This window comes from Oncorhynchus kisutch, linkage group LG18 (genome assembly GCF_002021735.2).
Source record: "Oncorhynchus kisutch isolate 150728-3 linkage group LG18, Okis_V2, whole genome shotgun sequence".
In the NCBI taxonomy this organism is placed as follows: domain Eukaryota; kingdom Metazoa; phylum Chordata; class Actinopteri; order Salmoniformes; family Salmonidae; genus Oncorhynchus; species Oncorhynchus kisutch.
The window spans coordinates 57,168,367-57,195,602 of record NC_034191.2 but is presented as its reverse complement, the minus strand read 5'-3'; the positions used below and the strand labels follow the sequence as shown (position 1 = coordinate 57,195,602).

The 27,236-nt window shown below is 44.0% G+C and overlaps 1 protein-coding gene across 1 annotated transcript; it reads left to right on the top strand.

Annotated features, from left to right (window-relative positions):
• The first annotated feature begins 42 nt into the window (after positions 1 to 42).
• On the top strand, positions 43 to 27,236 carry mtpap (mitochondrial poly(A) polymerase). Its single transcript, XM_020507379.2, has 9 exons — positions 43 to 251; positions 7,500 to 7,666; positions 7,803 to 8,036; positions 8,527 to 8,751; positions 12,172 to 12,383; positions 14,376 to 14,602; positions 18,439 to 18,531; positions 18,636 to 18,709; positions 25,227 to 27,236. Exons 1-9 carry the CDS (start codon positions 74 to 76, stop codon positions 25,563 to 25,565), a joined length of 1,749 nt encoding a protein of 582 aa, XP_020362968.2. The 5' UTR covers positions 43 to 73; the 3' UTR covers positions 25,566 to 27,236.

Sequence of the window (27,236 nt, the reverse complement as noted above, 5' to 3'; positions counted from 1 at the left end):
AAACTCATGTTTGACGCTGATTGAGCTTTGATTTTTGTCACGTTTCGGATGCCATAGAACATACAGCACACGCATGCGCTTTCACGGCAGTCTCAGTGCAGCGATGGCGTCTTCCATTGCGTTGTGCAAGTTGCATTTGAGGGGCAGCCTCTCTAAATGCTTTAAAAAAGTAGATTCATGTTTTCAAAGAAAGTTCGGAACTAGTACTGCTGCTACGAAGACCGATGCACCCAATAAGAAATATAAAATCGGTAGGTTTCTCATCCACCGACCACACACACAACAGGGCTGTAACCACATGACTTGTAACGTTAGATTGCTGACGTTACTACCTAGCCAAATGTGACCGACCGGATCAAATAGGTCTTATGTAGCAACATTTGCATTTTATTTATTTGTTTACATTGGATAACGTAGAGACTCAGAGTTACAGAATGGTATATCATAATTTTTGAGGAACAATGGTTAAGTAATTCTGCTTTGAAAGTTGATAAACTTCTCACTTTTGAGAACGGCCTTTGAATGTTTTGGTAGCTACTGGAGAGCTTTTCTTTGTCTACACCCATTCAGCATCGTTCACACCCTCTTAAGCTTTAGCCCCACCCATCTCGTTTCGATCTCGGATCGTTCAGAGCCACGCTCAGGCCAATGATTTGTTTACCACTGATTTCAAAACTAGATCCTCCAGAAAGTGGAGATCAACACCTATGCAGCTCCACTAAACAATACATTAAAAAAAGACACGTTCACCAGGATTACCAACACAGACTGGCTAGCTCAAATGGACAGAAGCAATCTGTATGGCAGACCAATCTGAACTCCTCTCTTCACATGTCCAGCCCACTCATTATCTCAGCTAATCATGGCTAGTGGGAAGGTTGCTGTCTTTTTCTGTGGCTTAACCAACAAGGCTCGTAATTTAACAATTGTATTTACAGATGGCATACACGTTTGTTATTAAGGCACATGAAAGTTCACATTTTCCCATTTCTGGCAAAAAAAAACTTTTTTAAATGATCAAAATGCATGTTTCCATTCAAATGGCTTTCCTGTGAAGTAGTGACAAGCGACATACGCCTGGTTTCCTGAAACGAGTCACATGTCTATTAATTATAGTGAGCTGCCAGTTCTCCAAAGAGTATCAATGGATAACTGCTAATCTCCAACACAAACTCCCTTCCACTTGTCAGGTCATGTAGCTAGAGCCATTGTCTCTTGCATGATATCGACTAGCCCAATAAGCCTAACGTTAAACCAAGGACCTTAGCTACATGTTCTGTTTCGAGGCGAATTGGTTCTGGCAGCTAAATAAGCTATCTGAATGTGAATGGACTCTCAATTGCGGTACAGTTCTAGAAAAATAAAGCCCTCTACTTTCATATCACAATATACACTTACTGTACAACACAGGAGGTTGGTGGCACCTTAATTGGGGAGGACGTGCTCCTGGTAATGGCTGGAGCGGAATGACATCGAATGCAGTGCATTCGGAGAGTATTTTATTACATTTTGTTACGTTACAGCCTTATTCTGAAATGGATTAAATAGTGTTTTCCATCATCAATCTACACACAATACCCCATAATGATAAAGCAAAAACAGTTTTTGGGGGCAAATTTATAAAAAATAAACATCACATTTACATAATTATTCAGACCCTTTACTCAGTATTTTGTTGAAGCACCTTTGGCAGCGATTACAGCCTCATCTTCTTGGGTATGATGCTACAAGCTTGGCACACCTGTATTTGGGGAGTTTCTACCATTCTTCTCTGCATTATTGCACAGCTATTTTCAGGTCTCCAGATATGTTCCAGCGGGTTCAAGTCCGGGCTCTGGCTGGGCCCCTCATGGACATTCAGAGACTTGTCCAAACCACTCCTGCATTGTTTTGGTTGTGTGCTTAGGGTCATTGTCCTGTTGGAAGGTGAATCTTGCCCCAGTCTGAGGTCCTGAGCAGATTTTAATAAATGATCTCTGTACTTTGCTCCTTTCATCTTTCCCTCAATGCTGACGAGTCTCCCTGCCGCTTAAAAATATCCCCACAGCATGATGCTGCCACCACCATGCTTCACCTTAGGGATAGCGCCAGGATTCCTCCAGAAATGATGCTTGGCATTCAGGCCAAAGAGTTGAATCTTGGTTTCATCAAACCAGAGAATCTTCTTCCTGATGGTCTGAGAGTCCTTTTGGTGGCTTTTGGCAAACTCCAAGTAGGCTGTAATGTGCCTTTTACTGAGGAGTGGCTTCTGTCTGGCCACTACCATAAATGCCTGATTGGTGGAGTGCTGCAGAGATGATTGTTCTTCTGGAAGGTGCTCCCATCTCCACAGAGGAACTCTGGATATCTGTCAGTGACCACTCCCTGACCAAGGCCATTCCCCGCCAGGCAGCCAGCTCTAGGAAGAGTTTTGGTGGTTCCAAACATCTTCCATTTAAGAATGACGGAGGCCACTATGTTCTTGGGGACCTTCAATGCTGCAGAAATGTTTTGGTCCCCTTCCTCAGATCTGTGCCTCGACACAATCCTGTCTCGGAGCTCTACGGCTTGGTTTTTGCTCTGACATGCACTGTCAACAGTGGGACCTTATATAGACCGGTGTGCCTTTCCAAATAATTGTCCTATCAATTGAATTTACCACAGGTGGACTCCAATCAAGTTGTAGAAACATCTCAAGGATGATCAATGGAAACAGGATGCACCTGAGCTCAATTTTGAGGATGTGAATACTGACAGTACCAGCCAAAAATGTGGACACACCTACTCATTCAAGTGTTTTTGTTTATTTGTACTATTTTCTACTTTGTAGAATAATAGTGAAGACATCAAAACAATGATAACACACATGGAATCATGTAGTAACCAAAAATCAAAATATATTTTATATTTGAGATTCTTCAAAGTAGCCACCCTTTGCCTTGACAGCTTTGCACACTGTTGGCATTCTCTCAACCAGCTTCACCTGGAATGATTTTCCAACCGTCTTGAAGGAGTTCTCAAATATGCTGAGCACTTGTTGGCTGCTTTTCCTTCACTCTGCGGACCAACTCATCCCAAACCATCTCAATTGGGTTGATGTCGGTGATTGTCGAGGCCAGGTTATCTGATGCAACACTCATCACTCTTCTTGGTTATATAGCCCCTACACAGGCTGGAGGCGCGTTTGTTCATTTTCCTGTTGAAAAACAAATAATTGTCCCACAAACCAAATGGGATGGCGTATTGCTGCAGAATGCTGTGGTAGCCATGGTGGTTACGTGTGCCTTGAATTCTAAATAAATTACAGACAGTGTCACCAGTAAAGCACCCCCACACCATCAAACCTCCTCCTTCATGCTTCACAGTGGGAACCACACATGCAGCATGCAGATATCATTACTTTCACCTACTCTGCATCTCACTAAGACATGGTTTTCAGAACCAATAATCTGGCTGTCCTCATGAAAACCAGTTTCATCATAGCGCTTGATGGTTTTTCCAACGGCACTTTCAAGGTTCTTAATTTTCCGGATTGACTGATCTTCATGTCTTAAAGTAATGATTGACAGTCATTTCTCTTTGCTTATTTGTGCTGTTTTTGCCATAATATGGACTTGGTCTTTTACCAAATAGGGCTGTCTTCTTTATACCACCCCTACCTTGTCACAACACAACTGATTGGCTCAAAAGCATTAAGAAGGAAAGAAATTCCACAAATGAACTTTTAATAAGGCACACCTGTTAATTGAAATGCATTCCAGGTGACTACCTCATGAAGCTGGTTAAAAGAATGCCAAGAGTGTGCAAAGCTGTCATCAGGGCAAAGGGTGGCTACTTTGAAGAATCTCATATAAAATATATTTTGATTTGTTTAATCAATGCGTCATACGGTATTCTAGTCAAGGCCATCCTATTCAACTATTGCTGTACATATACTATTCTATCCTACAGATATACCACGTATTCTATCCACAAGGTCTATACATCCCATATCATATATATTCATATTCCGGACCCCGACATTGCTCGTCCTAATTTTTCTATATTTCTTAATTCCATTATTTAACTTTTAGATTTGTGTGTATTGTTAGATATTACTGCACTGTTGGAGCTAGGAACGCAAGCATTTTGCTACACCTGCAATAACGTGCTAAATATGTGTATGCAGGCAATACAATTTGATAAGGAAATCAGTCAATTGAAATAAATTCATTAGGCCCTAATCTATGGATTTATTTTGACATGACTGGGAATACAGATAGCTTTTAAACTTTTCTTTAAAGGTAGGGGCGTGGATCAGAGACCCTTTCAGTATCTGGTGTGACCATCATCTGCCTTATACAGCGTGACACATCTCCTTCGCATAGAGTTGATCAGGATGTTGATTGTGGCCTATGGAATGTTGTCCCCCTCTTCAATGTCTGTGCAATGTTGCTGGATATTGGTGGGAACTGAAACAATGCTGTTGTACACGCTGATCCAGAGCATCCCAAACATGCTAAATGAGTGACATGTCTGAGTATGCAGGCCATGGAAGAACTGGGACATGTTCAGCTTCCAGAAATTGTGTACAGATCTTTGCGACATGGGGCTGTGCATTATCATGCTGAAACATGAGGTTATGGCAGCGGATGAATGGCACGACAATGGGCCTCAGCATCTCATCACGCTTCTCTGTGCATTCAAATTGCCATCGATAAAATGCAATTGTGTTTGTTGTCCGTAGCTTATATCTAGCCCATATCAATACACCGCCACCACCATGGGGCATTAATCAGAATGGCCGATTTAATTAGGGCCGATTTCAAGTTTTGATAACAATCGGAAATCTGTATTTTTGGGCGCCGATTAAAAAAATATATATATATATTTATTATTTTTTATTTTATATACCTTTTATTTAACTAGGCAAGTCAGTTAAGAACATATTCTTATTTTCAATGACGGCCTAGGAACGGTGAGTTAACTGCCTTGTTCAGGGGCAGAACGACAGATTTTCACCTTGTCAGCTCGGGGGATCCAATATTGCAACCTTACAGTTAACTAGTCCAACGCAATAATGACCTGCCTCTCTCTCATTGCACTCCACAAGGAGACTGCCTGTTACGCGAATGCAGTAAGCCACGGTAAGTTGCTAGCTAGCATTAAACTTATCTTATAAAAAACAATCAATCATAATCACTAGTTAACTACACATGGTTGATGATATTGGGGCGGCAGCGTAGCCTAGTGGTTAGAGCGTTGGACTAGGAACCGGAAGGTTGTGAGTTCAAACCCCCGAGCTGACAAGGTACAAATCTGTCGTTCTGCCCCTGAACAGGCAGTTAACCCACTGTTCCCAGGCCGTCATTGAAAATAAGAATGTGTTCTTAACTGACTTGCCTGGTTAAATAAAGGTTAATATTACTAGATATTATCTAGCGTGTCCTGCATTGCATATAATCTGACTGAGCATACAAGTATCTAAGTATCTGACTGAGCGGTGGTAGGCAGAAGCAGGCATGTAAACATTCATTCAAACAGAACTTTTGCGCGTTTTGCCAGCAGCTCTTCGTTGTGCGTCAAGCATTGCGCTGTTTATGACTTCAAGCCTATCAACTCCCGAGATGAGGCTGGTGTAACCGAAGTGAAATGGCTAGCTAGTTAGCACTCGCTCTGAGTCTTCTAGTAGTTGTTTCCCTTGCTCTGCATGGGGAACGCTGCTTCGATGGTGGCTGTTGTTGCTGGTTCGAGCCCAGGGAGGAGCGAGGAGATGGACGGAAGCTATACTGTTACACTGGCAATACTAAAGTGCCTATAAGAACATCCAATAGTCAAAGGTTAATGAAATACAAATGGTATAGAGGGAAATAATCCTATAATTCCTATAATAACTACAACCTAAAACTTCTTACCTGGGAATATTGAAGACTCATGTTAAAAGAAACCACCAGCTTTCATATGTTCTCATGTTCTGAGCAAGGAACTGAAACGTTAGCTTTCTTACATGGCACATATTGCACTTTTACCTTCTTCTCCAACACTTTGTTTTTGCATTATTTAAACCAAATTGAACATGTTTCATTATTTACTTGAGGCTAAATTGATTTTATTGATGTATTATATTAAGTTAAAATAAGTGTTCATTCAGTATTGTTGTAATTGTCATTATTACAAATAAATATATAAAAAAATCGGCTGAATAATCGGTATCAGCTTTAATGGTCCTCCAATAATCGGTACCGGCGTTGAAAAATCTTTATCGGCCGACCTCTACTCTGTTCACAACGTTATCATCAGCAAACCACTCGCCCACATGTTGTCATACACACTATCTGTCTGGTACAATTGAAACCGGGATTCATCTGTGAAGAGCACACTTCTCCAGCATGCTAGTGGCCATCAAAGGTGAGCATTTGCCCACTGAAGTCGGTTACGACGCCAAACTGCAGTCAGGTCAATACCTTGGTGAGGACGACTAGCATGCAGATGAGCTTCCCTGAGACGGTTTCTGACAATTTGTGCAGAAATTCTTTGGTTGTGCAAACCTACAGTTTCATCAACTGTCCAGGTGGCTGGTCTCAGACGGTGCCGCATGTGAAGAAGTTGGATATGGAGGTCCTAGGCTGGCATGGTTACACGTGGTCTGTGGTTTTGAGGCCGGTTGGACGTACTGCCAAATTCTCAAAAATGACATTGGAGGCGGCTTGGAGAATTGAATTAATATTCAATTCCCTGGCAACAGTTCTGGTTGACATTCCTGCAGTCAGCATGCCAATTGCCTGCTCCCTCAACTTGAGACATCTGTGTCATTGTGTTGTGTGATAACTGCACATTTTAGAGTGGCCTTTTATTGTCCCCATCACAATGTGCACATGTGTAATGATGCTGTTTAATCACCTTCTTGATATGCCACACCTGTCAGGTGGATGGATTATCTTGGCAAAGCAGAAATGCTCACTAACAGGGATGTAAACAAATTTGTGTACAAAATTTGAGAGAAATATGCTTTTTGTACGCGTGAAACATTTCTGGGATCTTTTATTTCGGCTCAAGAAACATGAGGACCAACAATTTGCATGTTGCGTTTTGTATTTTTGATCAGTGTAATTAGCGCAGGTACTCCTCTTTCTAACGTCTGTTTTCCGTTTAACAAGCGCTGTAACATGGACATATGGCAGTGAGGGAACCTTAACCCTATAAAGGTAGTGTAGTAATCTAACCTTTTTTTAAAGTTTTTTTGAAAATGATTTATTGCTGATATGAAAGATGCATTCCTTTATGTTTCCCAAACCGTGCATTTTAACATTCAGAATGAGCGTCAGGGTTCTTTAATAAAACTCCCCCGGCCAGAACATACTGAAGGTAGTTGGCGTCCTATGAATGTTATAAATTAATTTGCCATGATGTGACTCTTTTGTTTTTGCCTTGTCTTTAGAATTTTAATGATGGCTAGATTTTGACATGGGTTACGATTTTCAGACCAAAATAAATGATATCATCTTGCTAAAGTATGTCTGTCCATGTTTTCTTGGTTTTAGACTCAAAGGATGGAAACAAATCTTTTTACACAGTCCAAGAGGAGAAGATAGAGCAGGCAGAGAGATCTGTCCTTATCAGCTGCCCGGCCAAAACCAACGAGAAAAAGTTCCTCAGCTATTTATCCAGACATGGAGATATCAACAAATGTTTCTTTTATGAAAGCTACGTAAGTATTTCAGTTGTGCTAAGATGTGAGTCTACAAATAAACACTCAGAAATAAGTAAATAAATAAAAAACATGCTGAAAAGGTTGTGAAAGTTAACTGACTGTGCTGTCACTGTGCTCATGTTTGGCCTTCCAGGGTACATATGCTGTGGTGGAGTTTTCCAACAAGGAGAGCCTCACATCACTCCACGAAGGGACGGCCATCCCCAGTATCAACCATGAAGCTACAGTGCCTTTCAAGTCCAGACTGCTTTCGCTCAGAAACGCTGGTCCTGTGGACATGTCCAATGGCCAGTCCGCCCCTCCGTGCCAACCACAGACCACCATACACATTAACGAACTCATACAGAGACTTTCCAAAGAAGCCAGTGTAGGTCGACATGACCTGGTTTCAAATACTAGCTAAACGACTGAAGTTGTCTGTCTGATTAAAGATTAGCATAGATACATAGAGTACCAGTGAAAAGTTTCTACATTGTAGAATACAAGTGAAGACATCAACACTATAAAATAACACATATGGAATCATATAGTAACCAAAACAGTGGTACTACAAACAAATCAAAATATATTTTATATAGCCAGTCTTTAGTAGCCAGGCTTTTGCCTTGATGACAATGTAGAAAATAGTCCCCAAAAATTAAGAAAAACCCCTGAATGAGTAGGTGTCCACATTTTTGACTGGTACTGTATGTCTCAGGGACAACGTATAGGTATTGTTAGCTTTTGTGCTAATTGTTTACAAGATATTCAACTATATTATTGTTGGTTAACAAGGATCTCCAGATAACCCTTGCTTTAGGCTTAATATTGAACAGACAAATAACACTGTTTTGGTGTTCTCTCTTTCTTTATCTCAGATAGACCAACAAATCTCCTCCCTTACAGAGACGTACCAGCTGACGGAAGAGAACGTCTGCCTGCGCTTCCTGGTCTGCTCTCTTCTAAAGGACATAGCTGCTGCATATTTCCCAGAATGCACCATTCGGCCCTTTGGCTCCTCTGTCAACGGCTTCGGGAAGCTGGGCTGTGACCTAGACATGTTTCTGGACCTGGACGGCATCAGTGGAAGGAATCTGAAAAGGGTGAGGATGAGGACTATGTAGAAACCACATCAGTCACGTTCAGTAGGGCACACCGTAGCAAAACGTCCATCAACGGGGGGGAAAAAACGTTTATTTTTATTTTTATTGGGCAAGTTTAGGTAGGAATCTACGAGAAAAACACATCGGGTCTGTTTCCCAAAAGCTTCATAGCGCTGAAATTAGATCATATAAGCAATGGAGGAAAGATTATGCTAGTGCTACACAGCTTCCGGGAATCTCTCCAAGTGATTATCCCTTACCTTTTTTTGTCATGGTTCTTAGATGCCAATTTTGACCTCCGGTTTGTTTTCATCTCATAAAACAGCTGTAGAGAGATTTGTCTCGTGTTTTCTGCCTCATACCTTCTCCTTTTTAATTAGATTGCCTTTGTTTACATCTATCGTTACAATAGCTTGTGTAAGATAGGACATCAAGAACCCTGTTAACCAGACCCTTACTGTTGTTGCGCTGTAGAACATTTGTTCAAAGAGACGGGGGGGGGACTTCCCTTTTTTTTTACATTGACATTATAGTGTGGGGGAAAAGCCCCATAAGAGGCCCACTAAGGCCTTTATCAGTGCTTCTCTCTCGTGCGCTCCCACACACACACACTGGGTAAACATTCCGCTAAGAAGGATCTTAGGGAAGTGAGAGATGTGCACAATGCTACAAATCACCATTTCCTCACCTGTAGTCAAGGCTGTTCAGTAGAAACAGAAGACCCTTGTGCGTAAAGAGAGTTTGCAGAGCTTGTCAAAGCTCTGTCTTCTATGTGAATGTTGAGAGTCAATCTGACTTGCAAATATTGACTTGGTTTTATTAGATTGAAATGATGCACTTTTCTCTATGTATGGTAGGGTTTAAAAGTGGGAACCAGGTTACCGAGATTTTCCGCCCAAACCATTCTCATTTCCCGAGATAAATAATGTTGAGAAACCGGTATTTTTTGTCTAAGTCTGGCTTATCTAAGGCCTTCCCTGCTCTACTATCTGCATGATCAATCATCAACGCTCAGTGTGATTTACTTAAGTCGCCATAAATGGAAAGGGCTGGGTGCGACAGCTTCTCCTACCTTGCCACCATCCCGTTGCATCAGATCAGCACAGAAAAAAAGAATCCATTGAATATGTCACAACTGGTGAGATGATATGCAGAGAGAGAAGGTCAATTTAGCCGAGATGCAAAAATGCTAAATATGCACATGCGACGTAGCCTATCAACTCTGGCTTCATTCAAACATTAGACCAGTCATCACAACGCTAGCAGCCTACCATATTTACTCAACATAAAGTCCCCAGTAGCAGATGACATCCTGCAACTAGTGTTGTCTGGCCGCCTGACAACCTGCCCGCTTGACCCCATCCCCTCCTTTCTTCTCCGGACCATCTCTGGAGACCTTCTCCCATTCCTCCCTTCTCTCATCAACTCATCCCTGACCACTGGCTGTGTCCCATCTGACTTCAAAATGGCCCGAGTTGTTAATCTCTTCAATAAACCAACACTAGACCTGTATCCCTTTTCTTTCCAAAACACTTGAGCGTGCTGTCTATGATCAACTTTCTCAACCATCAGATCCTCCTCTCTACTCTCTCAGGGCTGGGTGTCTCAGGCTCTGCAAACTTGGATTGCATCTTATCTGGCAGGCCGCTCCTACCAGGTGATGTGGAGAGAATCTGTGTCTGCACCACGTACTCTCACTACTGGTGTCCCCCAGGGCTCAGTTCTAGGCCCTCACCTCTTCTCTCTATATACCAAGTCACTCGGTTCATATCCTCACATGGTCTCTCCTATCAATGCTATGCGGATGACACTCAACTACTTTTCTCCTTCCCCCCCCTTCTGACACCCAGGTGGCGACACGCATCTCTCCGTGCCCGGCAAATAGCTCAACTTGGATGTCGGCCCACCACCTCAAGCTCAACCTCGACAAGATGGAACTGCTCTTACTTCTGGGGAAGGCCTGCCCGCGCCAAGACCTCTCCATCACGGTTGAAAACTCCACAGTATCACCATCCCAGAGTGCATAGAACCTTGGCGTGACCCTGGACAACACCCTGTTGTTTTCTGTAAACATCAAAGCAGTGACTCGCTCCTGCAGGTTTGTCTCATGAGTACAACCCTACTCACACAGGAAGCGACCTAATCCAGGCACTTGTCCTCTCCCGTCCGGACTACTGCAACTCGCTGTTGGCTGGGCTCCCTGCTTTTGCCATCCAACCCCTACAACTTATCCAGAATGCAGCAGCACGCCTGGTTTTCAACCTTCCCAAGTTCTCTCATGTCACTCTGCTTCTCCGCACACTCCACTGGCAAGACCATGGTGCTTACTTACGGAACCCTACCTTCAGGCTCAGCTCAGTCCAAGCTGTTCCTTGTCCTGGCACTCCATTGGTGGAACCAGCTTCCTCCTGAAGCGAGGACAGCAGAGTCCCTGCCCATAAATCGAAAACGTCTGAAACCCTACTTCTTCAGACAGTATCTTAAATAATCCTCCTCCTCACCTCGACCCCCCCCCCCCCCCCCCTCCAAAAATAAATAAAATAAAATGCATCCCTGACTTGACCCCCCCCCCAACTCTGACTACTGACAGCTACATTATCGAGGGAAAAATGTGCTTTCTATGCGGGTGTCCCACCTAGCTATCTTAAGATGAATGCAGTAACTGTAAGTCGCTCTGGATAAGAGCTTCTGCTTAATGACTAAATTGTAAAACGTCCCTTAGGCTTCTTGCATGGCTTCTATAAATGTAATTGCTTACTATACGTGCAGGCTACACATGACCTCTGGACGCAGTTAAGGTAGACAATTCCCTGTGACAGTCACCACAACAAGCGGGATATCATGAAGGCAAAACAACCCATCACCTTCCCAAACTCCCCCGATAGCCAGGTGCAAAGGGAGAGAGACGGGTCAACAAGCTGTCTGACATTTTTCCGTCAAAGGTAGGCTAAAGCGAATGTAATGTTTACTAGACCAATGGTCATTTTTTACCTGCTCGGCCAACTTCTTTTTTTTAAGGTTATATCAACGATATAGCGTGGTGACTTCGAGAGAACTTTGATTAAATGGCAACAAATACAACAAGAAGATTTTAGATTCATGTATATATTTCTCCATTAACAGTGGTATAATCCTGTCAGATTTTTCTCCCGCTGGCATTATATGCGTTTCAATAGAACGGGAATACCGGGATGCCTTGTACGTTTTTTCAATTTTCTTGGGAAGGAAAATTGATAGATTCTCTGGTAAAATATTAAACCCTTATGTGGGCAGGCACACGCAATTGCTAGTGTCTATGTTGTCCATACATATTTTTTTTCAGCCTTGGGCCTGCCATCTTCACTCACAATGCTCTCTGTAACCCTATGCATTTTAGCACTATGTTTCAGTAATGAAAAATGTTATGTTCCATCTGCCCAGCCAAAAGCAGGGCTCTCCTTGGAGTACCAGACAAAGAGGTCTGCGTCTGAGCGGGCGGGTACCCAGAGTATCCTGTCTGTGATCGGGGAGTGTGTAGACCAGTTTGGGCCTGGCTGTGTCGGGGTGCAGAAGATCCTCCAGGCTCGCTGTCCCCTAGTCCGATTCGCCCACCAACCGTCAGGGTTCCAGTGTGACCTCACGGCTAACAATAGGTAACACACACACACACACGCACACACGGTCACAGATCAAGCATATTTTTTTGGTTTAATCAGTCTCAAACAGAAGTTGGTTTACATCCATCATGGTTAATCATCAGTGTGATTCAATTAGAACAGCTTTTATGATGCTTAACCAGTGCCTTTTTAAACAATTGTGAATCATGAAAGCACATTTCTGCCTGCCTAGATGTGATTTTGAATTGTTAATCTTTAACGTTCCCTTTCACAGAACTATTAGTCACCCTTTTAAATGGCATTTAGCTCTCATGCTTCATCGAAACTCTCTACCGTGTTAGTTCCTCGTTGCCCTTAATCTACTGGCGTTGCACAAACGAGACAGAAACTGAAGTTATGTAGAAACGGCTCTGAATGCTGGTTCCAAGCTGCCTAGTCCAAAACTGGTTGAGCACCAGAGAGGGGGGAGGAAAAGAGGGAACATAAAAAAGAGGTGGCTTGTGTTTATGCCCTGAAACTAGTCAGGCACCAATGAGGGAGGGGGCACCAATGAGGGAGGGGGAGAGAGAGAGAGGGAGGGGGAGAGAGAGGGAGAGGGCACCAATGAGGGAGGGGGAGAGAGAGGGAGAGGGCACCAATGAGGGAGGGGAAGAGAGAGGGAGAGGGCACCAATGAGGGAGGGGGAGAGAGAGGGAGAGGGCACTAATGAGGGAGGGGGAGAGAGAGAGTGCACCAATGAGGGAGGGGGAGAGAGAGTGCACCAATGAGGGAGGGGGAGAGAGGGTGCACCAATGAGGGAGGGGGAGAGAGAGGGCACCAATGAGGGAGGGGGAGAGAGAGGGCACCAATGAGGGAGGGAGGGGGAGAGAGAGAGGGCACCAATGAGGGAGGGAGGGGGAGAGAGAGAGAGGGCACCAGGGAGGGAGGGGGAGAGAGAGAGTGCACCAATGAGGGAGGGAGGGGGAGAGAGAGAGTGCACCAATGAGGGAGGGGGGGGAGAGAGAGGGCACCAATGAGGGAGGGAGGGGGAGAGAGAGACAGGGCACCAATGAGGGGGAGAGAGAGAGAGAGAGAGACAGGGCACCAATGAGGGAGGGGGAGAGAGAGACAGGGCACCAATGAGGGAGAGAGAGACAGGGCACCAATGAGAGAGGGCACCAATGAGGGAGGGGAGAGACAGGGCAAAATGAGGGAGGGGGAGAGAGAGACAGGGCACCAATGAGGGAGGGGGAGAGAGGGACAGGGCACCAATGAGGGAGGGGTAGAGAGAGCGAGAGAGGGCACCAATGAGGGAGGGGGGGAGGGAGGGAGGGAGAGCACCAATGACAGAGAGAGGGCACCAATGAGTGAGGGGAGAGAGACAGAGAGGGCACCAGGGAGGGAGGGAGAGAGAGAGAGAGGGCACCAATGAGGGAGGGACAGAGAGGGCTCGAGGGAGGGAGGGAGGGTGAGAGAGAGAGAGAGTGCAAAAGGGCGGAGAAGTGAGACTGCTTGTTGTTTCACTTCTTCTCTTGGTCTGACGGATACTGTGGTTAGCCTGAGAGGTAAGCTACCACATACACACCTTCTAATGCTCAGAAACAAACCCAGCCATGCCACAGTTTATTAGGAAATAGAGTAGAGTAGAGCGCGTTTCTCAATGATTATGTTAAATCATAGAAGGTTATGGTTATGCACGGTTTGTCATACAGAACCTTTCAAAATAGAGGGATGTTTTGGTACTAAGTGAGAATTGTAAAGTTCAGCTAAATGCTGCCCTCTGGAGGATATTGTGCCACTGTCTTTCATATTCTCTTCTCACCAACTTCTGTAACCTTCATGGTTTCTCACATCAGATTGAGAAGTTTTGTACAGAGACTATCATATCAAACAAATATATATCAGATCGAAAATAGCATATACATTTTAATATTAGGAATGGTGATAGAAAGTAATTTTAAGAAAGATCCATTTAAAGGCGGAGACAGGGTTAAGTGTGTCATTTAATGAGACTACTGTAGTCTTAACTGTCATTCTGTGTGTCCACAGGGTAGCGATGAAGAGCTCGGAGCTTCTGTACCTGTATGGGGGGCTGGACCGGCGGGTGCGTTGCCTGGTGTTCAGTGTCCGGTGCTGGGCTCGGGCCCACAGTATCACCAGCAGCATACCTGGAGCCTGGATCTCAAACTTCTCTCTCACTGTCATGGTCCTATTCTTCCTCCAGAGGAGAACTATTCCTATCCTACCCACCCTGGACCACCTCAAGGAACTAGCAGGTATCTTACAATGGAGCACTGTGGACAATTTAACAATCAATACTATCGGTATCTCACCTCCAAAAGAGCTAGCAAATAGTAGTCTGTAGTTCTGCATTGTTACACTTCCAAGTTGTATTCAGAAAGGTGGAAATTGACATTCAGCGGGTAGCAATGGACCACTGAGCGAGTGGCAATTGGGTTATTAAATTATTATTTATTTAATTTCAAGCAATTGATTGTTGAGCCTCGTTGTCAACAAATATCTGTGTTGGTGTAGTGCAGTGATGCTCACACTCCTGCTTCCCTTGTCACCTTGGCTGTCAGATAATTGCATTCCTCCCTCCCTCCATCCACCTTAGCCTAGACAGAGACACTATCCCAGGCAGCATCACATAGTGCTTAAAGGCCCCATCACTCTGGCAGGGGCCAAGACCCTCCCAGCATTGGGCATCTATTTAATCACGCACAGCAAATTCATACACACCACCAGCCTCTCCTCTGACCCTCAGCTGACATGGTCAAGAAGATTGGTACCAAGGCTCTGATGGAGAGCTAAGCTTGATCAGAATTTTTTTTCTGTTTTCCCTCTTCTTTCTCTCGTTTGTAATTGCTCTCTTTGACATCTCTTCCTCCTTTTTTGCTCTCTATCCATCCCTCTCTTTGCCTGTCAGTTTTCTGAGTGACAACATTCATCTTTTAAGGCTCTGTAAAAATCTGCGTTGTGGAGGGAATAACGTAATCCAGACGTTAATCCAAGATGTCGTAGCAGTCGGACGTGTGTTTGTCTTGTCCCATGTAAAGAGTCGGTTTCGTGTTTTTTTTATTCGTACATATTTTTAATCTCACTTTCCACCGACGATCTACATATACTTTCCTGCAACCCGCCTCACCCAATGTTGTATTGATCTGCTATTTTTATACGTTATAACCGGAACCTCCATCAGAAGCTAGCCAGCTAACTAGCTAGTAGTCACTGTTATCCACGGCTAGCGGTCTTCGCCTTTTTAGATCGGACACCAGCCAGTTTTAGCTCGGTCAATCCCTGCCGGTCTACACAAAGCGATATCAACCCAGAGCATTTCGGACTGCTTTTCTCCACCACATCACCGGATTCCTGCCGCAAGCTCTGGGCCATTACACCGTATCATCTTAGCTAGCTAGCTGCAACTGACTAGCTACTGCTGGCTAACGCCTCTGTCCCGAAGCAAGCACCTGTTAGCCTTGAGCTAGCCTCGAGCTAGGCCCATCTCCCGGCTAGCTGAAGAGGTATACCTGCTAATTTTGTGGGCAACAATACTTTTGCCAATTGGCCTGGACCCTTTATTGCCGACGCGGAGCCCCGCTGATCCATCACGACTGGTCCAGCCTGTCGTGGAAATTTCCTCTTCTTACCAAATCATGGGAGCAAACCACACACACACAAGTCAGAGTTAGTTATCAAAGTCCATCTTTAATTATATAAGCTCTATAGCATTTTCACTTTCAACAGTTCAATATCTCTAATGAAAAGTTGAGAGTCCCCACACAACGGCAAAATGGGATCCTTTATAGCAAAGATACACAGGATAAGACGGCATCGGCATGATTCATTGTTCAGCTTTGTCTCCTTACTCAAACCCCAGCACCATAAACCAACCCTCCATATCAACAGGCATATATCAAATTGTCATTTAGATACAACCAACCCTAAATACAAACAATCCTGGACAAACTCACGGAGAGGAGAATGAGGCTATAGGTTAAGATAGAAACAACATTAGAGGGAGCATAGACTGATTCCAGACACTGCCACCCTCCTTTCCCCACTGGGAAAGGTAGGGAGTAAAAGATATGTTTACACATGATGACACTTTGACCTCTCCCCTCTCAGCGGCCCATGCAACTTAGTTTTGACATAGAACAGATAACTGCAACCTCGCCACAGCATTATACAAAAATACCATTCTGATGAGAAGTAACTTACACACATTTGATGAATATAAAAACATCTTACATATGTTACCAACAAATTCTGAATCTTCCCTAACAATCCCTAACTACAACATTTTCCGTCAAGATAAATCCCCATTTGGCAGTTCTTTCTATTGTGTTATTAACTGTACGTTTGCTTATCCCAGGTGTAACTGTGTTGTTTTTGCTGCTGTGCACTAAATTTCTTAGATTTTCCACAGAACTCAGTGGTCTCCTTTACACTCATGTGAATTGGCGTATATCGATAGGGCTTAATTAAACTGTTTCTTTCAGAAGAAATATAAAAAGCACATGCATAACCATGGTAGCAATTGAAAGCGAACAGTTTGGTGTTAATGGGGATATGTATTAGACAAAAGGTGAGTGCATGACAGTTGATGACTGAATATGAACATTACACTGTTGATTTTAAATGTGTATTTTACATTTACTGTTATTTTCACCGCATTTGTTGACAACAAAATCCGAAAATACTCTGGATACATTCAGTAACATGATAAGAATATTCCTGGAAAATGGGGTGTAGGTGCAAAGAGTAGAAAGCTGTCATCCAGGCAAAGGGTGGCTACTTAGAAGAATCTCAAATTTAAAATATATTTTTATTTAACACTTTTTTTTGGTTACTACATGATTCCATATGTGTAATTTCATAGTTTTTGATGTCTTCACTAGTATTCTACAATGTAAAAAATAAAGCGAAATCCTTGAATGAGTAGGTGTCCAAACTTTTGACTGGTACTGTATATATGTACTTCAAAATGTGGCTAGCTCTCTTGCTTAATTTTGGAAGAAATTCATTTGTTGAAAACTTTTCCAACTATTGTCTTTCTCTCTCTCTTTTGAGTCAACGACTCACCACATTTTATTCACTGCGGTGCTAGCTAGCTGTAGCTTATGCTTTCAGTACAAGATCAATTCCCTGATCCTTTGATTTGGTGGACAACATGCCATTTCATACTGCAATAGCTCTATTAGGTCGGAGGACATCCCCTGGAAGTTGTCATAATTACAGTGCAAGTCTATGGAAGAGGGTGAGAACCAGGAGCCTTCTAGATTTTGTATTGAAGTCAATGTACCCATATGGGCTCAGAAGGTATCTGTCCTCCGGCTACAATATGTTGCTACCGTACAGAGTGCTGCTGAGGCTACTGTAGATCTTCATCGCAAAACAGTGTGTTTTAGTATAGTTTTATCTAAAAATTATAACTTTTTTAAATGTTTCATTATTTTTATGAAATTCACTGAGGAGGATGGTCCTCCCCTTCCTCCTCTGTGGAGCCTCCACTGATAGCATGTTACTTTACAGCCACTTCGTTCCAATGCTTATTGGTGCCCAATTCAGCCATTTTCAACCTGTATACAGGTATGAATGTATAGGGTTAAGCATTGCTCTGGACATCCACTTTTGTTGTTTTCTATTAAAGTTTGATTTTGAGACTTAAAACCTGGAAAAACAAAATGGAGAGAACTGAATTTGGGGGAAAAACAGAATCAGGCAAATGATAAAACAGATTTTATGGGGACCTAATCTTTGTCTTGTTCAGGCTGCCCAATTCTGGTACTGAAGGGCTGTGACACTTCTGTTTTTCATCCAGGGACTAATTCAGATCTAATTCAGATCTGGGACACCAGGTGAGTGCAATTAAATACCAAGTAGAAACCAGAAGTGTTTTGGCCCTCCGGGACCGGAATTGGGCAGCCTGAACAAGACAAAGATTAGATACTAGACATCTAGTATATTGTATGTAATTTAAGCTTTCCCCTTTCTCTTATACAAGGCCCTGCATGTGTAATGTGTCATTTACCTTGTGTGTAGTGTCTTACCTTGTGGTATATACCTTATCATTTACCTTATGCTCCCCCACCCCACCCTTTTCTACAAGGCCCTCTAGATAAGAGTGTCATCGAGGGAAACGACTGCACATTTGTCAGCGACTTCACAAAAATACGACTGCAAGACAACACAGAGACATTAGGTGGGCCCATAGCATAAATGTGATTTCATTTCCACATGGAAACAGGTTTCTTCATCTGTATGAATGTAGTATTTCTTAACATACTCTTTTGTATTTCCTTTCAGAGCAACTGCTGCAGGAGTTCTTTGAGTTCTATGGAACCTTCGCGTTCAACCGCATGTCGATCAATATCAGAAAGGTAACACACAGACAAACAATGAATGCGCACTAATTGGCGGGAGTCAGTGCGCATTAGTGGAGAGAAACATGCCTAGCGCGTCTTCGCCATATACTCTTTTTTTAAACATTTTTAAATCTTGAGTTTTGACGGCTACTCAAAAGTTTTACCAGCGCACCGGTTTAAACTTGTTATGACCTGCGTATGGTCTAAATCGGGTATTCCCAAACCCCAGGGGTACGAGCAATGCCGTCGGGGGTACGCCAAATAAAAATGGGATTCACATTTTTAAATGAAAAATGATATATTTTTTTACATTTTCAAACAGTACATTTATATTATCCAACTGGGCTATACATTTGGGCAAGTTTTTTTTTTTTGTAGAAATGTATAAAAGCAACAGATACCATTAATAAGAAGGGGCTAGAAGTGTCTCATATGGTGAGCTACCGAGTGGCTAGGACATGCAAGCCCCATACTATTGTGGAAGACTTCCTGCTGCCACAGATATGGCTGGGACAGAATGGAGGAAAAGGCCCAAAGAAACTATACAGACAATTACTCCATCAAACAACAGTTTCACGACGCATCAGTGACATGGCAGGAGATGTTTTGAAACAGTTACTGCTTCACATACAAGCCAGTGAATTCTATGCATTACAGCTGGATGAGTCAACAGACGTGGCAGGCCTGGCACAGCTCCTGGTATATGTCTGTTACATTTATGGGGGGTCAATTAAGGAAGTCATCCTCTTCTGGAAACCAGGACAACAAGGAGAGGATATTTTAAAGTACTAGACAGCTTTGTGAAATGAAGTGGACTCTGATGGTCAAGATGTGTTGGTACCAAAGCCATGACAAGGAGACATATTGGAGTGGTAACGTGCGTGTAAGCAGTTGCTCCCGACTCCACTTGGGCACTTTACAGCATCCACCGAGAGGCTCTTGCTGCCAACAGCTTGAAAGACGTTTTGGACACTACAGTGAAAATTGTTTTTAAAAATGTAGTAACCATAAGTATTAAACTAAACAAATCAAAATATATATGTGCCTTGTTAAGTTAATTTGTGGAATTTCTTTCCTTCTTAATGCGTTTGAGCCAATCAGTTGTGTTGTGACAGGGTAGGGAGGTATACAGAAGATAGCCCTATTTGGTAAAAGACCAAGTCCATATTATGGCAAAAACAGCTCAGATAAGCAAAGAGAAATGACAGTCCATTACTTTAAGACATGAAGGTCAGTCAATACAGAAAATGTCAAGAACCTTCAAAGTTTCTTCAAGTGCAGTCGCAAAAACCATCGGGCGCAATGATGAAACTGGATCTCATGAGGACCGCCACAGGAATGGAAGACAGAGGAGAAGTTCATTAGAGTTATCAGCCTCAGAAATTTCAGCCCAAATAAATTCTTCCAGAATTCAAGTTACAGACACATCTCAACATCAACTGTTCAGAAGAGACTGAGTGAATCAGGCCTTCATGGTCATATTGCTGCAAAGAAACCACTACTAAAGGACACCAATAAGAAGAAGAGACATGAGCAATGAACATTAAACCAGTGGATACTTGTCCTTTTGGTCTGGAGTTGAAAAAAAATGAAATTTTAAGTTCCAACCAATGTGTCTTTGTGAGATCTCCACATGTATTTCCCACCATAAAGCATGGAGAAGATGGTGTTATGGTGTGGGGGTGCTTTGCTGGTGACACTGCTTGTGATTTATTTAGAATTCAAGGCACACTTAACCATCATGCCAACACAGCATTCTGCAGCGATACGCCATCCCATCTGGTTTGCCCTTAGTCCCACTATCATTTGTTTTTCAACAGGACAATGACCCAACACACCTTCAGGCTGTGTAAGGGCTATTTTACCAAGGAGAGTGATGGAGTGCTGCATCAGATGACCTGGCCTCCACAATCACTCAACCAAATTGAGATGGTTTGGGATGAGTCGGTCTGCAGAGTGAAGGACAAGCAGCCAACAAGTGCTCAGCATATGTGGGAACTCCTTCAAGACTGTTGGAAAAACATTCCAGGTGAAGCTGGTTGAGCGAATGCCAAGAGTGTGCAAAGCTGTCATCAAGGCAAAGGGTGGCTATTTGAAGAATCTCAAATATAAAATACGCTGCTCAAAAAAATAAAGGGAACACTAAAATAACACATCCTAGATCTGAATGAATGAAATATTCTTATTAAATACTTTTTTCTTTACATAGTTGAATGTGCTTACAACAAAATCACACAAATTATCAATGGAAATCAAATTTATCAACCCATGGAGGTCTGGATTTGAGGTTACACTCAAAATTAAAGTGGAAAACCACACTACAGGCTGATCCAACTTTGATGTAATGTCCTTAAAACAAGTCAACATGAGGCTCAGTAGTGTGTGTGGCCTCCATGTGCCTGTATGACCTCCCTACAACGCCTGGGCATGCTCCTGATGAGGTCGTGGATGGTCTCCTGAGGGATCTCCTCCCAGACCTGGACTAAAGCATCCGCCAACTCCTGGACAGTCTGTGGTGCAACGTGGCGTTGGTGGATGGAGCGAGACATGATGTCCCAGATGTGCTCAATTGGATTCAGGTCTGGGGAATGGGCGGGCCAGTCCATAGCATCAATGCCTTCCTCTTGCAGGAACTGCTGACACACTCCAGCCACATGAGGTCTAGCATTGTCTTGCATTAGAAGGAACCCAGGGCCAACCGCACCAGCATATGGTCTCACAAGGGGTCTGAGGATCTCATCTCGGTACCTAATGGCAGTCAGACTACCTCTGGCACATGGAGGGCTGTGCGGCCCCCCCAAAGAAATGCCACCCCACACCATGACCGACCCACCGCCAAACCGGTCATGCTGGAGAATGTTGCAGGCAGCAGAACGTTCTCCACTGCGTCTCCAGACTCTGTCACGTCTGTCACATGTGCTCAGTGTGAACCTGCTTTCATCTGTGAAGAGCACAGGGCGCCAGTGGCGAATTTGCCAATCTTGGTGTTCTCTGGCAAATGCCAAACGTCATGCACGGTGTTGGGCTGTAAGCACAACCCCCGCCTGTGGACGTCGGGCCCTCATACGACCCTCATGGAGTCTGTTTCTGACAGTTTGAGCAGACGCATGCACATTTATGGCCTGCTGGAGGTCATTTTGCAGGGCTCTGGCAGTGCTCCTCCTGCTCCTCCTTGCACAAAGGCGGAGGTAGCGGTCCTGCTGCTGGGTTGTTGCCCTCCTACGGCCTCCTCCACGTCTCCTGATGTACTGGCCTGTCTTCTGGTAGCGCCTCCATGCTCTGGACACTATGCTGACAGACACAGCAAACCTTCTTGCCACAGCTCGCATTTATGTGCCATCCTGGATGAGCTGCACTACCTGAGCCACTTGTGTGGGTTGTAGACTCCGTCTCATGCTACCACTAGAGTGAAAGCACCGCCAGCATTCAAAAGTGACCAAAACATCAGCCAGGAAGCATAGGAACTGAGAAGTGGTCCGTGGTTACCACCTGCAGAACCACTCCTTTATTGGGGGGGTCTTGCTAATTGCCTATAATTTCCACCTGGTGTCTATTCCATTTGCACAACAGCATGTGAAATTTATTGTCAATCAGTGTTGCTTCCTAAGTGGACAGTTTGATTTCACAGAAGTGTGATTGACATTGTGTTGTTTAAGTGTTCCCTTTATTTTTTTGAGCAGTGTATATTTAAATATGTTTTTTTGGTTACTACATGATTCGATATGTGTTATTTCATAGTTTTAATGTCTTCAGTATTATTCTACAATGTTGAAAATAGTACAAATAAAGAAAAACCCTTGAATGGGTAGGTGTTCAAAAATGTTTTACCGGTAGTGTATATTCAATGTGCGAGACAAAATTGAGGCTATGATTATGAAGTTAGTGCTCTCTTCTGTCTGCATTAACAAGGACAACACACAGGTCTTTCCATCATTGTATTATTTTTTGTGTGGAAATGAACTCGTGCTTACGGACATTGTCAAGTCTGATATTGCGACGCACCTGAGTGAGTTGGGTGCACAATTACGCAGGTACTTTCCCAAAACGAATGACACAAACAACTGGATTCGTTATCCCTTTCATGCCCTGCCTCCAGTCCACTTACCGATATCTGAACAAGTGAGCCTCATCGAAATTGCAACAAGTGGTTCTGTGAATATTGAATTTAATCAGAAGCAACTGCCAGATTTCTGGATTGGGCTGCGCTCAGAGTTTCCTGCCTTGGCAAATCACGCTGTTAAGACACGGATGCCCTTTTCAACCATGAACCTATGTGAGAGTGGATTCTCAGCCCTCACTAGCATGAACACTAAATACAGATACAGACTGTGTGTGTAAAATGATTTCAGACAGAGACTCACTCCAATACAAACCAACATTGCAGAGTTATAACCTGTGGTTATTCACAATTTTCAATGAACAAATAGTTTTATATGTAAGATGGCTAAATAAGAGCAAAATTATTGATTATTATTATTATTATTTGTGCCCTGGTCCTAGAAGAGCTCTTTGTCACTTTTCACGAGCCGGGTTGTGACGACTCACACTCATTCTTATGTTTAATAAATGTATTGTGTGTGTGTGTGTGTGTGTGTGGCAGGTTTACAATGATCCCTGGTTCGAATCCAGGCTGCATCACATCCGTCCATGATTGGGACTCCCATAGGGCGGCGCACAAACTGGCCTAAGCATCGTCTGGTTTTGGCCGGTGTAGGCCGTCATTGTAAATAAGAATGTATTCTTAACTGACTTGCCTAATTAAATAAAGGTTCAATTATACATTTTTAAGTATAAAGCATGTGCGTGCACACACACGCCATTTTTGTTTTAATCTGCGTCAACTAGCAAGTCATTCTGTTTCTCCATTCATCCTTCGACATAAGGTGACAGTGCTTCACTGAAAGCTTTAAACAGAAATAACCTCTTTCTTTTAGCTCTACAGAGACTCTTTCACCCCTGTGCCTAATTGCCATAGTTTATAAATGGCCAGCTCTGAGGGAAGCTAGTGATCGTAAAGTGTTGTTTGTCGATCACACACCAACATCACACTGACGTCCCTCGGTGCCTGCTAAGACTACAGCCGTCCGAGGACTGTGTGATGGATGGCTGCTCCTCCTCCACCCATCTCTATATGAACCCAACCTCTAGTTCTTTACGCTCAGTAAGCAAAAACACACAACGTGTTTATTCAGTCTTAGACGCCTGTTCATTTGGATACCATTTACCCAGATAGTTTTTTTTGCTTGGTTGCTCATTTTCATTGTCGCTCCTCCTTAGTCTAAAGATATAGTGTAGTAAAGACGTTAACCTGGGGTCAGTCGTGTGCATGTCCCAGGGTCAGGATTGACGTATTGAAGGAAGGCCTGTCGGAAGCGTGGTGGCCATTGCCTTTCAGTAGTCGAGAAACCACCATCAATCATCTTTACTGTGTGCTGTCTCTCTCCTGTCTCCTTCTACCTACCATCTCTCCCTCCTCTTCTCTACCTGCTCCACTTCTCTCTCTGACTGATGGCTTTATGCTCTATGGTCATCAATCCCTCCATCCAATGGAGCTGGAGGCTCCACCTCTCTCTTTCTCTCGCAGTCTATCCAGTCAGCCTTTTTTATTTATTTGTTACAACCCCAGGCTTAGATAGGAGTTAGATGTTTTGCAGGCCATGTTTGACCTGAATTCAAATAGTACTTGTTTAGTGTCGAATACCTTGTGTGGTTCGATTGAGCCAGACTGGAGTGTTGCACCTTTGGGACTATTCCATTGGTTCCATTTCGTCAGGCAAGCTCGATCGGGCAGCAGCTAAAGCTTTTGAAAGAAAACCAAAGCTATTTGAACCCAGGTGGGTAGGTTGCGTGCATAGAACCTTGGAGGGCTCTGCTTACGTCCCGAATGGCACCCTATCCCCGTGTCACAGACACATTATCCAAAGCAGCAATGGTGTAGCCTTGCTGTCATGCGTGACAAGGACTTAGCAAGATGGCAGAAACAGATCTAGGACCAGCCTAGTGATGGTGTCAGAGAGGGTCAGTGGTATGATAGATGAGGCGTGGTGAATCTGTGTCTACCCTGCTGGTGCTGCCCCCAGGCTCGTTCCTCATAGCTAAGCTGACACTGGCTGTGTCCCAGATGGCATTGTATTCCCTACATAGTGCACCACTTTTGACCAGAGCGCCATAGGCCCTGGTCAAATGTAGGGCACTATATAGGGAATAGGGAGCCATTTAGAACGCAGACACAGCCACGTGTTAGCCTGGCCTGGGAAGAGGAGAGGTGTGCCAGACTCAGACCAGCCCGATCCATTCTATCTGGGCCCATGTGGCATAGATAACAACAGCCACAAAACACCTGACCTCACCAGCATGACCAATAAGATAGATGGACCGTGTATAAAGACCAGTTGGTGTTTTGACAGCTCTTTCTCACTTTCACCGTCTCGTTCCCTCTTACTTTTTCTCTCTCTCTCTCCATCTCAAGCTTTCTCCTTCTCTCGCTTGCTTTCATTCAATCTCTTACTTTTTCTTTCTCTCTGTCTCACAGGGCAGGGAGCAAAACAAACCCGAGATGTCCCCATTGCACATCCAGAACCCCTTTGAGCCCGCGCTGAACGTCAGTAAGAATGTTAACGGAACGCAACTGGAGCGCTTCGTGGCGCTGTGTCGGGAGAGCGCCTGGATGCTGCAGCAGCGGGAGTTCAACGTACCGCACAGCGGCAGCGCTACCGGAAACAACGCCCCCTGGGGCCTGGCAGCGCTCCTCATGCCCTCGGTCTCCCAGGTGGCCGGGGTTAAAGGTCGTAAGAAGAGGAAGAGGGAGCCGGCCAGTGAGAGGATAAAGGGCCTGCTGGAGTCTCTAAAGAACAGTGAGGTGAAGAGCTAGAGGGCGGCCATGCAGTACAGCCCCACTAGAGGTCACTGGTGAGTTCTGGGTCTATGGGTAACAGTGGCTACATGGCCGTAAGGAATGGACATGTGAGGACTTGTCCAATTGCTTTTCACACAACTGCAAATAACCGATCAGAGCCAAACCAAGCTGTAATGATATGGCTTGCGCCATGGTTGCTGCAACCTACCTGAAAAGGACAATGTGACAACAGTTTGGTTTTGTTCAGCACGGTGGTGTGAAAAGGGTACCTGTGACCAGATGCTCGTTATAAGAAAGTCTGACTACTCTACATGGCGACGTTTGCACATCAGTGTACATAAAGACTTGAAGTTATAGCATCCGCTGACACCGTTTTGTTTGTTTACATTTAGAGCCGATGTATTCAGATGTTTTTTATTAAAGATCCTGAACAGTAATTCTGAAAAGTCATTCTCTCATGGCTAACTACCAGGAAGTTTGAAAAGGCAGGCTGAGTGAGCGGGGAGCTTATATTTATGAGCTCGCCTTGACTGACAGCTCTTTCAAAGGCTTATGTCAAGCAACTTGGATGCAGTTAGCAGTGAAATCATCTCAAGCTAATTTGGTGAGACACAAAGCAACTCAAACAACATTGAAATTGCATCAATTAGGCCTCCCGAGTGGCACGACATAATAGTGCTAGCTGTGCCACTAGAGATTCTGGGTTAGAGTCCAGGCTCTGTCGCAGCTGGCCACGACCGGGAGACCCATGGGGCGGCGCACAATTGGTCCAGCGACGTCCGGGTTAGGGGAGGGTTTGGCCGGCAGGGATGTCCTTGTCTTATCGCGCACTAGCGACTCCTGTGGCAGACCAGGCGCAGTGCACGCTGACACGGTTGCCAGGTGTACGGTGTTTCCTCCGACACATTGGTGCGGCTGGCTTCCAGGTTAAGTGGGCATTGTGTCAAGAAGCAGTGCGGCTTGGCCGGGTTGTGTTTCGAAGGACGCACGGCTCTCGACCTTTGCCTCTCCCGCGTTCGTACGGGAGTTGCACCGATGAGACAAGACTGTAAATTCCAGTTGGAAACCACAAAATTGGGGAGAAAAAGGGGTTAAAAAATGTTTTTTTAATTGCATTGTTTACATAATAAAAAATATCTCCCCATTTTGGCATGTCTCTTGTGATGTGGTTCACAGCAGCACTGATGGCTGTGTTCACTTGATAAGCCCTAGCTAGCCAGTAACTAGCTAACACCAGACACAGATGAAAGGGGAAATGTGTAAGTATCTTTGCCATAGATGAACAAGGTGAACTTTTAAGATTTTCTGACACCCTACAGTAAAATTTTGGCACCAGTAGAGTAGCTATTTAGCCTCTCTGCAAACACGCCTTCTCTGTTGGTGCTACTTATTTAAATTAGGTAAGAGAATATCATGTTACCATTGTTGTATTAAAATGTGTTAAATTGATGTCCCCTTAATAATGGATCCAAGTGTTTGACATCGGGGAGGGGACCAGTAACTTTATGATCAAACTTTATCAGTGCAGAAGAAACAGTCATTTTTCATACTTTGATCTGGTTTCCTTCAAATATCATCACATTTCATGAAAAACATCATTTTGACTGTTCAGGACCTTGAAATCAGTGTCACACAATGGACTAAGACTTTTTAATGACATAATAAAAACCATTGTGGTCAAGTTTA

Excerpts from the sequence above, each read along its gene's own strand:
- mtpap (XM_020507379.2), top strand. The coding sequence starts at position 74 with ATGCGCTTTCACGGCAGTCTCAGTGCAGCGATGGCGTCTTCCATTGCG. Across the intron at positions 12,384-14,375 it reads GACCTCACGGCTAACAATAG|GGTAGCGATGAAGAGCTCGG; the intron begins GTAACACACACA and ends GTGTGTCCACAG. Across the intron at positions 14,603-18,438 it reads CCACCTCAAGGAACTAGCAG|GCCCTCTAGATAAGAGTGTC; the intron begins GTATCTTACAAT and ends CTTTTCTACAAG.